Genomic DNA, 11,934 nt, shown 5'->3' with positions numbered 1-11,934 from the left:
CCGCCCCCCTGGTCCCTACCTGAGTCTGGCTCCGCCCCCCTGGTCCCTACCTGAGTCTGGCTCCGCCCCCCTGGTCCCTACCTGAGTCTGGCTCCGCCCCCCTGGTCCCTACCTGAGTCTGGCTCCGCCCCCCTGGTCCCTACCTGAGTCTGGCTCCGCCCCCTGGCCCCTACCTGAGTCTGGCTCCGCCCCCTACCTGAGTCTGGCTCCGCCCCGCTGCCTCATTCAGCTCCTCCAGCGTCTCCTGCAGCCGTCCGGCGTGACGCCCGCACAGAACCAGCCGGGCCCCGGCCGCGTGGAACACACGGGCGCACTCTGGAACACACACAACAACACAACGTCACAACAACACAACGCACAACACACAACGTCACAACAACACAACACAACGCACAACAACACAACATCACGCACAAGATCAAAACATACTCAGAACATCACAACACACGCACAATGTCAAGATATCACAACATTACACACGTCACAACATCACTACATTACACACAACATCACAACACACACACACGTCACAACACACACACATCACAACATTACACACGTCACAACACACACACATCACAACATTACACACAACGTCACGCCCCAACCATCACAACAACACACAGGATGTGTGCCGTGTTGGTCCGCTCCATCAGAGGTGCCGACCCCCCCCCCCCCCCCCCCCCCTCTCTCTGTCCATCATGAGTTGGTTCGCCCCGTGACCTCTGACCTCTGCCCAGCCCTGAGCTGGCCCCCGTGACGACCACCACCGCGCCCTGGACCCCCCGGGCCCCCGGCCGCAGCCTCCGCAGCACCCGGAGGAGCAGCAGGACCCCCAGGGCCCCCACCACCACGGAGAGCGGGCCCCCACCCATCATCACACGCTCCAGGACCTCCTCCACCTGCACCTCCTCCACCTGCACCACCTGCACCACCTGGGGAGACCAGCAGGGGGCGACACGCTCAGACTACACACACACACACACACACAAACAAACAAACACAGACTTTACGTATTCTTTATCACGTGACTATATATACGGCGCTGGAGACGATCGGAGAGACATTCGTTCTAATAATATTAATATTAAGAATAATTAATAATTAATAACAATACAGCTTTCTGTCTTCAACAGGCGGACTGCTTCATTTGATGACGCATTGTGTTGTGTTGTTGTGCTGAAGCTTCCTACTAGTGTCAGACAGACAGGCAGACAGACAGGCTGCAGCTCAGTGAGGCTACCGGTCAGCTAACGCTAATCCGGGTCTGAGCCCGACTCACCTCAGCTGTGGTTTAGACCCGCGGGGGTGACGGACACCGACGACAAAGGAGAAGTTTCAGATCATTCCAGCAGACGGCTGGAAAGAAGAGAACACACAAACTGTGAAGAGAACTACTGTTGCAGCACAGCACAACCCGGAGGAGTTAGCAGGGTGCACCGGGATGCACCCCGGGAAGTGGCGCCCGCGGTGCATTGTGGGGGTTGGAGTTTTACACGCTGACGGGGGTATCGAACCGACACACAATTTAAGAATTGCAAAAGACTAATTTGGCATATATTTCGCATGTACTGATTTATTATAGCGTCGGTCTAGTTAGTTATCCCTTAAAAATAATTGCTGTAACTGTAGAATCCATCATTATTGAAATTGCAACTGTGAAATTGCAAAAGTTATTGACCGGCTAACCAATGCCCCAAACGAAGTTATAAGTTAAGATTAGCTTTTATTGGCCGTAGCCAAACAAGTAACTACAGTAAATGTTTCTACCTTTATGATGTAGACGCGTTATCCACGACCCCGCGGCTCGTTTCAAAATAAGAGCGGAAAATAAATCACCAAGGAACTCAAAGTTCTAACGTTGAAGGACTGAAGACGATCACACACACACACACACACACACACTACCATTTCACGTTCACATTTATAATTACATAATCATAACATTAGATCCACCCGCTCTGTTCCACTTTATAGTCTCGAAATATATTTCGATAGGAAACGTTGACATTGTCATTTTGTCGTAGGAATTCTGAATCATTGAAGCTCAAGAGCCCATATCCCAAGGTAGGCTACTCTAATCGCTGCTTCGCTCGATTACTGACAGCCAGACTGTCTGTCACTGTTAACATTCATTAACATCTGTAGCATAACTACAGCTGTGAGTTACATACCTACGCCCCCGGCGTAGAGGTCACAGGTCATGCCGAGGTACACAAAACACACACACAAACATGAAACAACATACGGGGTACTCCGTCCAGGAGACACTGTAGAATCTCTTTAATGAAAAAAAGCAAAAATAAAATACAGAAAGGTGAGTTAATATCCTAGAGCCTACGGCCGATGTGCAGACCAGCGAGTTAAGGACACGGTAAACTACAGAGGGGGGAGGGGGGGGGGGGGGTCATGATGACGGCACTACTCAAAACACTCGGTCCGGTTCAAACTGCAACACTTTCTGTCCAGAGGACTCCAGCCCCCGGGAGCAGGTCCGGTCCGGTACAGGGGTGGGGGGGGGGTCAGGGGTCAGAGGTCAGGAGGTCGTCGTTTACAGGTGGGGGGACATGAGGGGGGGGTTTGGGGGGGGGCCATCTGGGTTAAACTCCATCCCTGTGATTGTTTCAAGTTCAACATGGAAGCGGCCATTGAACAGGCAGAGCTCCCTGGCCTGGTACCCGGGTACCCCCTGATACCCCGTTAACCATGGTACCCTGCTCCCTACTGGTACCCCGTTAACCATGGTACCCTGCTCCCTACTGGTACCCCGTTAACCATGGTACCCTGCTCCCTACTGGTACCCCGTTAACCATGGTACCCTGCTCCCTACTGGTACCCCGTTAACCATATGGTACCCTGCTCCCTACTGGTACCCCGTTAACCATGGTACCCTGCTCCCTACTGGTACCCCGTTAACCATGGTACCCTGCTCCCTACTGGTACCCCGTTAACCATGGTACCCTGCTCCCTACTAGTACCCCGTTAACCATGGTCCCCTGCTCCCTAGTACCCCACTGTGACCAGGTACCCTGTCGTTGTCGTGGTACCCTGTCGTTGTCGTGGTACCCTGGTACCCTGTCGACAGGGTACCAGGGTACCGGCCTCTGTTCCTAACTTCTGGGGGGGGGGGGGGCGGGGGGGATTTAGACTTTAGATTTCTTTTGTTTAGTTTTAAGCTCCTCCTCTCCAGCTGTGTGGTTGGGGCTGAGAGAGAGACGGGGCGTCGTGGTGGTGGTGGTGGAGGTGGTGGTGGGCGCGGCGGGGGGGGGGGGGGTCGGCGGCGAGGCGGCGGGGGGGGTGGGGGGGGGCGGGGCTCATACGGCGTAGAGTTCGTAGATCTTCTTGGCGCAGTAGGCCAGCGCGGCCAGCGCTATCGTGTTGTGCAGTCTCTTTCTGTGCACGTCGTCGCGCCGCACCAGCACCACGGGCGTGGACGAGGTCAGCGTGTGCAGCGGCAGCCGCGAGAGTCTTTGGCCGTCGTACTCCACCTGGTACTTGCAGCACGGGTCGAACTGCCACGAGATGCCGTAGAGGGCGGCGCACGCCACGCTCAGCGCGCCGGCGGGCAGCGCCACGTAGCGGGAGTACTCGGGCGGCAGGGACAGCGGGGTCAGCAGGCAGGCCGTGCCCGACAGCACCGCCGTCTTGTGCAGGCAGTTGCCCACGGCGATCCAGCGGGCCGTCTCGTCGCCGATGCGCGTGGGCTCGATCACGATGTACTTGTACTGCGCCTCCAGGGCCTGCTCCAGCTCGAACTCGAACTGGTCCTGGGCGTTCTCCCCGTTGTAGATCTCGTGGACGATGTAGCAGTCGGTGGCCGCCATCACTCCCCTGAGAGGGAGGTGGAGGAGGGGGGGGGGGGGGGTGGGGGGTTAGGGGGGGACAGAGGAGGTCAGAGGTCAGACCACAGGAGGGTCACGTTGTCATGACAACATCAGAGTTCAGTCTACACATTTACTCACCCCCCCCCCCCCCCTCCCCCGGCCGTGACACACTAAACAGAACTGGTTTTAAGCTCTTAAGGGTTAAAGTGTGACACATCTCCTAACATGGGAGATTACATCAAACCAGGACAGTTCAGTTTCACCCCCAACAGACTCGCTGAACGTGAACATCGACCACACAACCCTCACTCATTCATTCACCACACGACACGACACACTCACTGCGGGAGTCGAAGGCCTGAGATAAACCGGTTTGGACGGAACTGCATTTGAACGTCCCCCATTGTCGAGATATAAAAAAATCCTTGACCAGCATAAAAAAAATAAATCACCACCAATACGCATCAGAGGACAAGCAGAAACCACGGTCACACAGGACGGGACGGCCAGACCCGTCCGACCGCATAACTTCATCCACTACTTGAGTCATGACTTTCCGCCAACCGGCCAAGGGCATCCGGTACCGTTCCGCCCGTTGACACCCAACCGGGGCCGTCAAATCACGACTTCTAGAGCAACACACGTTAGGAAATCTACTGGTCCTGCGCCTCCTTGACATTCGAGGCCTTTCAGTAAAACTTGACCGGACGGAAAGCCCCCCCCCCCCACACAGAAAGGGCAAAGCGCTGCCCCGCGTCCCGCCAGTCCCCCGGGGTGCTGGAGGGGGACACGGTGCCCCCTTCAGCCCCACGGAGGAGCTGGTGGTGGGGGGGTGTCGGTCCCCGGGTCAGTGGGGGGCTGGACGACACAAGGTTGGTCCGGAGTCGTTCTGAGCTAACGGTAGCCTTCTAGCTCCCACAGGAGACCGATCAGGAGGTCTGCTGATCGGCTCTCGCGGAGCGGATCGATACCGTGGAGCAGCAGCACGTGTCTCCTCCAGACCCCCCGACCCCCCCCGCCGTGAGGACCGTCTCCGGACCCCCGCTGCTGCGGCGGCGGATCAACACACACACACACCCCCCCGCCCCCCCAACGAGGAGCCAGGAGCCCGATAACATTCAGGCTAGCTGTTAGCCGCTAACCTTAGCCACCGATGCGCTCGCTCTCTCTCCCCCCCCCCCGCTCAGCGGCGCGCGGAGGAGCCGCTCGGTTTTGACCCGAGGCTCCGTGCGCGCGGAGGTGGGGGCGGGTGGGGGGTACGGGCTGCACGGACCGACCGCGGCGGGGACAAGACGTCCCGGTAACGGACACCCGTGCAAAGGTTTAAGGTTCGGCGGACTGACCTCTCCCTGTTTACCGGGACAGCGCGCCTCCTTCCCAGCGACGCCATGTTGGAGATGCAACACTGACTGCGGCTGACGTTTCAGGGCGCCGGGGGCTTGTGGGTAATGTAGTGTCGGCCCGCGCCGGGGTCGTGGGTTGTGCGACCGCCGGGAACTACAGATCCCGTCGTTTTTTTTTTTTTTTTTTTTTTTACCGCGGCGTAATATGACGCAGGCACACTATTACGTGAGAGGTCAGACTTTAAATTAACATCATTACATAAACTCGTACTTGTTCGTACATGCAGCGCAACGACTCGGATTAAGCGATTACACGACAGGAACAGACTCAACAAATATAAAGATAGATCGAACTGACACACTCGGTGAACACGTTGGTGAAATAACAAATCATTGAATGCAAAATCCAAACCGACAGATGTTTGCAGAGGCTTTGCCTGATAGACTTTTCCATAAGCGCAACAAACCGTCGAGGCCCCCCCGTGACGCGCTGCGGGGGGCGGGGGTCCGGTCGGGGGTCCGGGGGTACAACGCGTGATGGACCCGTTCAGCTTATTGTCCAAAACTAAATATGTTTCGGAACATTTTGACGTTTGCACAACTAATCCGTCAAATCTTCAAAATAACATAATTGAAAGTGATGTGTAAACTCTGAGCTCAGCTGAATAACGCATGACTCAAATAGTGGAGGTCTTCATGGTCTTCTTCAGCCACACGTTATAACCACTGGGAGGACTGGTATGACTCCAACCCGACTGTCCCAATACACGGCAGCAGGCTATGGTCAAAATAACATTTGCACACAAGTATAACTTTTATTTATGGTAACAAAAACCCCCAATAATTATTGATGGGTTTGGATTAGATGATTGCAATGTTTCACCGAGACCAGCGTTGCTTAGAAACGAACCCCCAATAAACACCACCCCCCCCCCCCCATAAAGTTAGGAGTAGAACTCACAGCAGACCTTTAATAATGTGTTCTATGAATTATGTTAGATCTTAAAAACAAGTGTTTACACCGGTTTCTCATTGGTTATAAATGTGATCCGAGAACGTAAAACCGGTTTGAATCCGGTGAGGCTCCACCTGTTGGTCAACACACGCCCGACATGTGTTCAACTATTTATTAACAAACAAACAATGAAAAACAAGTCGAGTCGAATGCACCTGTAGGGTCAGTTCATGTAACTATACAATAATTACATTGAAGTAGCTTAAAAAAATAAAGGAAATAGCAGAGAGGTCAACGCCAACGTGTCAGGACCCCAGTGTCAGCGCAACACCTTTCACTTCCTGTAGAACACCTTTCACTTCCTGTGCAGAATCACCTGAATGGATGTCTAGAGAGGAGGAGGAGGAGGAGGAGGAGGAGGTGGTGGTCCCAGAGGAGGAGGAGGAGGAGGAGGAGGAGGAGGAGGAGGAGGAGGAGGAGGTCCTGGCCTCCAGAAGGTGATTGTCGTGGGCAGACCCGTGTAGACCAGGTGTAGACCAGGTGTAGATCAGGTGTAGACCAGGTGTAGACCAGGTGTAGATCAGGTGTAGACCAGGTGTAGACCAGGTGTAGACCAGGTGTAACTGTGCACTGGTTTGTAGTCTCAGTGCTGACTGGATGAGGACGACTCAAGCGGCCTCCAGGTGAACCAGCAGAACTGATCCTGAGCGGGCTCAGTGTACGAGCCTCCTCGATAAGACCACCACCCCAGGGTGGAGAGGAGAACGACTGAATCATGGACATGAAACGTGACCAACGGTGATTCCCTGAAGCAGGAGACTCTGGGGACGGTGCACAGTGAGGGGGGGGGGGGGGGGGTTAGCTTCTACATGATCTATTATTGCACAGCACAGTGGCAGAGCCAGTCTGTCTCTACGGGTCTACGTCTCTCTGCTGCGACTGGTTCATCCATCTTTGGTTCTCGAGGATGGACGTTGGTTATGAGTTTGAGCTCTTTGGTTCCGAAGTTCACAGGTTGTTTTGCATGACGGAGAGACAGAATAATAATAATAATTTTAAAAAAAGAACACAAAAACAGCAAAATACACAACTCCCAAGTCGCACATGATGGATATATTCTGCCCTAACAGAACGGGACTTGAAAAATAGCCTTTTTTAATCCAACACATTTGGAGAATCATATGACCTTTGAAACTAAACAAGCCTATCTCATCCTAAATACAGAAAAAACCCCAGATCAGAAATATATTTTAACTTCTCCTCCAGACAGATTGAACCCTTCAGTTTGACAGACGAAAGTATCCCATGACACGAAAAAGCTTCAGGGTAGAAAATAAACGCTAAATAAAAAAAAAAAGTAGAGTAGCATGAGGCTGGCCCTAACCTCGAAGCGTCACAACCTAGAAAAGAGTTCCCCCCTCGTATCGACCGCCCCCCCCTCTCCAGCGTCAGGAGGACTCCGGCGTCAACAGACAAAAGACATGCAGGGTGCTGCTGCCACTGGACCCCACCCTGTGGAGAGGGTCCTCCAGGCCGGGGTAGTGGACCTCCGCAGGGTGCTTGTGTGTTCTTGTGGGTCACTGTGAGTGAATCTCATCTCCCCACCACCGCGTTCGTCGCAGCAGGAGGCCCCGCGGTCTGCTCCACCGGTGGATGTCTGCGGACGGCGGCCTCTGTGGTCGTTAGGTTACATAATCTAGTCTCGTTAACAAGGGGCTTGAAAACCCTGTGATGTGGACATCCACCCCCCCCCACCGCCCCCCCCCCCCAAAGTATGAGGAGAAGATGTCTCTCTCGTTCTCTCCCTCTCCCCGTCCGTGTGGGGGTGTGGTGTGTTCTTGTCCGCCACCTCCACTCAGACTCTCCCCCTCCACCCTCCACCCCAGAGTCTCTCCTCCTCCTCCACCCCCCCCTCCTCCCTCCACCCCAGAGTCCTCCACCAGCTCACTGGTAGATGTGCTCAAAGTATCGTGGCTGGGGGTTCTCCTTGACGTACTTCTGGATGTACCAGCAGGTCAGGTGGGCCTTCAGGTCCTCCTCCACCACAAAGTCCATGGCGGCCTGCAGGTGGCAGAAACAACACGACATGGACCCGGTGTCCAGACAACAGAGCACACGCCTTGAACGCGTCATTCTAACGGAGGCTCAAGTTCTTAAAACTTTTATAATTAACGCTGGTTTGGTGATGCTGGCGATAGCTCAGACGCGTTATATCTGGTCAGAAATGCAAGCTGTAAGATCATTACATATAAACGTCATGACATGCATGAATCTGGTTTACTGAATGGTAAGTTCAAAAGGATTGTTGTATTATTGAAGTGTTGTGCAAGTTCACACTTCACATGAACTAGTTCAAAGTTCAGTTCATACAAAAGAAAATGAATAAATTCATAGTTCATTCATAGTTCACCAATTCAGTTTTGAACTAGTTCATGTTCAGTTCATTAACAGTTATTTGAGAAACCAAAGAAAAACTGTTGGAGTGAGTATTCTGTGCTTATCTTTTAAAATGAATCCTCTCCATCACCTGCTGCCCATCACTACAATCTCGAATTGTTGTGGATATTATTTGCACACCTGTTTCATTCATCACAACTAAGGCAGTAACTCTGTTTAATAAACACGTCATCTGGACCTAAGCATCAATTCAGAACGTCACAAAATCTGAACTAGTTCAAGTTCTTTAGTTAAAAATGTGTTACGTTCAGTTCAAAGTTCATAGAAAAAATGAACGTGTTCAATGACCTAGTTCTTCTGAACCAGTTCTTCATGCACCACAACACCTGCGGACCCGCGCTACCTTGGCCAGGTGCTTGGCGATGCCGCGGCCTCGGTACGCGTCGGGGACCTCCGTGTGCTGCAGGTCCACCGTCTTCTTCCCCACGTACTCGTACAGCAGCACCGCGCGGTCGTGGGAACCTGAGACACAGACAGACAGACACGGTCACACGTACGGAGCGTCAACAGGTGGTCGCCGCTTCCGTTCACACGCGTTCATCAGCCACCCAAAGCCCCCCCGACCAAAGCCCCCCCCCCCGGTCGGGTCACTCACAGGATGTCAAGCAGACGCTTTGACGCAATCACGGAACAATGTCGATCAAAATGTAAAATAGTAACGGAACAACGGGACTGGTGGCAGGACTGGTTCTTCTTGAACCCGATAACCCCCCCCCCGTTCCTCAGTTGAGTTGAGCGAGACTCTAGGAGGTCTGGGACCACAGGGCGGATGAGCGGAAGGGTGGGGAGTGGGATCCACTCAGACCAAGTGGATCCCCTGGTTGTGGTAGAGGATCCACCACCGGGCCCGACGGACCGGCGGGGCGGGTTGAGTTGATGCTCCGGCCGGCCGGGCTAACGGCATCATCACACCCCGACCTGCACCCACCCACCGCTCCCCCAGCGGTAGCTCCAAACCCCGGAGGGGGGGTCGAAGCCCCGCAGGTGAGGCTGGGGGGGGGGTCGGAGTCGGTCGGTCCCCCGGGCTGGACCAGCAGGCTACATGTAGCCAGCTAGCTCCCAGACGTGTTGTTGAACTTACCATTCAGTCTGATCACGAACTGGCGCCGTTTCTTATCGTGCTCAACGTGGATCGGAGAGTTGTTGATCTCGAGGACATTTAATTGTGATCCATGAGCCATTATAGCTGCTCCGGAGGATGTTAAGCGGGGGGACTGCTGGGCCAGGACGGAGCTTGAGCAGTGAGAAATGGCCCAAACAGATTCATGGACACCAGAAGCAAAACACTACAGGGAAATCAGCTGTGGGGTCACGTGACGGCGGGCCAATGGGAGGAGCGGGGCCTCGCCTGGACGCCAGGTGGCGCCAGAGAGACGCGCTAAATACCAGCATGGGCCACGGTGTGACAGAACGGGCTATTTCTGCTGTTTTATTGCAAAGGATGGGATTTCCATCACCATGGCCGCTCAATCGTTTGATCTCCCAGAAGTGCCATATGTTTCTGTACTGAAGCAGTTTATTACATTTCAGCTGTAGTTAAAACTGTAAGCACGTGGTTGGTTTAATTATTAACCATGTTTAAGATAATATATTGGACCAATTTAGACTGCAAATGAATATGCATTATAACATTGATATGACCTTAATATAACTCAATCAATCTTAAATTAAATGATAATACAAATAATAAGAAAAATAATCTTCAATAGTTAACCAAAGGGACACAAGGAATGTCTATTTCATCTTAACATAGACTGCCAGAGCTTACACAATGATTTATACTGATATATACTGAATATATATACTGAAATATATATAAATATATATATATATATATATATATATATATATATATATATATATATCTCCAACAATCTGTTAACTATGGATGCCTCCATTATTTACAAGTTGTGCCATCACGACTCCTGTTCTATTATAAAGTAGAGCAGTGGACAGTTGGAGATAACCCGCACTGAAATTAAAGTATGTTCTAGAGGTAAAACCAGAACCTTCTGCTGGTCCTGGTCTGCATGTTCCCAGACAGAAGCAGGAGTCTGTCAGCTTCATTAACGCGTCTCCCTCCCTAAAGCTGTTTCTCCTAATCCCACCAAACTAATGGATTGTGTCAACTCCTCTGTTGGATTAGGGGTGTGTGTGTGTGTGTGTGTGTGTGTGTGTGTGTGTGTGTGTGTGTGTGTGTGCGCGCACACACACACACCAACACACACACCTTGTTATTATGGTTCCATGTTCTTCTCCTGTTCCTTGGAGCACAATGCGCTTCATGTGAAGAACGTCCCGGCACTCTGGGACCAATCTCCATGGACTACAACAGGACTGGTTTGGAGTAATGTCGAAGAAACTGAAGTGAGTACGTTTATGGCGGAACGCTCTTCTGAGTGAGACTCGTGTTTTAGGCAACGGATCCTGGTTATAATACTCCGACATGGACTCCCCGATTGGGCCTAAACTCAACACCACCACACTATGGTCTCAATGTGTATGTAATGTAAACATAACGTTCAGAATAATTTAGATTTGGAAATCGATTTATTATAATTGACACAATTAATCAAATGATGACACAAATTAGAATTGATGTATCTTTTTTTTTTTTTTTTTTTAATACATCATACTTAACATATAAATAACATTCCATTTGATTAGCAACAGCGTGTATTTTGGTTTAATAGTTTCGAAAAGCGGAATTCCATTCCTAGTCTGTTCTGTTTGTTTCTGGTTACACTGAGAACGTGTCACCACTCTGTGTTCCACTCTGTTCCGCAGAGGCCACGAGGCATCGGCCCCCAAACCGACGCCCAAGAAACGGGTGAGTTATCATCATCAGCATCATGCTCATCACGTTTTGGTTTCACCCTGTCTATCTGTTTAAATGACGCCTACAAGGTACAGGTATGGAGTTCATACACGTTTACCCCCAAATGCACAACAACAGTTAACTCACAAAAAGAAGAAGAAGACGGATAGTTATGAGACGGGAGCGCGTTGATGCTGCTGAGTCAGGACTCGGTATCGGGAGACTCACGGAGTCTTGACCCAGAGAGTCCTGACTCCGCTCCAGTCTTCGGCTCAATGATCCTCCGCCATGCGGTCCGGTCCAGATTTATGTGAACGTCGAAGGCTCCGCATTGGGGAAAGGTCACGCCTCGCTCTCGCAGATTGGAATTGACTCGACTCATCGGTGATTAAGCAGTGGCTGTGCCTGTGCGCGCGCGCGCGCGCGTGTGCGTGCGTCTGTGTGTGTGTGTGTGTGTGTGTGTGTGTGTGTGTGTGTGTGTGTGTGTGTGCGTGTGCGTGCGTGTGTTTGATGCATGGCACTTAAGCAAATTAAAAG

At 52.2% G+C, this 11,934-nt stretch overlaps 3 protein-coding genes across 4 annotated transcripts; all 3 read right to left on the bottom strand.

The window, feature by feature from the left end:
- Positions 1 to 196: 196 nt before the first annotated feature.
- LOC311370869 (dehydrogenase/reductase SDR family member 7B-like) lies at positions 197 to 1,421 on the bottom strand (the record flags this gene model as incomplete). The annotated part of the gene is made up of 3 exons (XM_084489167.1): positions 1,283 to 1,421; positions 731 to 911; positions 197 to 315 (listed from the first exon to the last, which is right to left on the bottom strand). Coding segments are annotated over exons 2-3 (267 nt in total), but the record flags the coding sequence as incomplete, so codon positions are not given.
- Positions 1,422 to 3,130: 1,709 nt separating this feature from the next.
- On the bottom strand, positions 3,131 to 5,284 carry LOC311370875 (transmembrane protein 11, mitochondrial). Of its 2 annotated transcripts, none has more exons than XM_084489171.1 (2): positions 5,168 to 5,284; positions 3,131 to 3,831 (listed from the first exon to the last, which is right to left on the bottom strand). In XM_084489171.1, exons 1-2 carry the CDS (start codon positions 5,212 to 5,214, stop codon positions 3,315 to 3,317), a joined length of 564 nt encoding a protein of 187 aa, XP_084345297.1. In that variant the 5' UTR covers positions 5,215 to 5,284; the 3' UTR covers positions 3,131 to 3,314. The 2 variants fall into 2 exon arrangements, with proteins under 2 accessions (XP_084345297.1, XP_084345298.1); XM_084489172.1 differs by lacking the exon at positions 5,168 to 5,284 and adding an exon at positions 4,967 to 5,110.
- An 880-nt stretch (positions 5,285 to 6,164) lies between these two features.
- On the bottom strand, positions 6,165 to 9,831 carry LOC311370878 (protein NATD1-like). Its single transcript, XM_084489173.1, has 3 exons — positions 9,661 to 9,831; positions 8,923 to 9,041; positions 6,165 to 8,183 (listed from the first exon to the last, which is right to left on the bottom strand). Exons 1-3 carry the CDS (start codon positions 9,758 to 9,760, stop codon positions 8,067 to 8,069), a joined length of 336 nt encoding a protein of 111 aa, XP_084345299.1. The 5' UTR covers positions 9,761 to 9,831; the 3' UTR covers positions 6,165 to 8,066.
- Between the last annotated feature and the right edge of the window lie 2,103 nt (positions 9,832 to 11,934).

Source organism: Micromesistius poutassou (assembly GCF_964030765.1).
Source record: "Micromesistius poutassou genome assembly, contig: SCAFFOLD_2649, whole genome shotgun sequence".
Lineage (NCBI taxonomy): Eukaryota > Metazoa > Chordata > Actinopteri > Gadiformes > Gadidae > Micromesistius > Micromesistius poutassou.
Note: the sequence above shows the minus strand (reverse complement) of the source record. Positions and strands in the feature narration are given on the sequence as shown.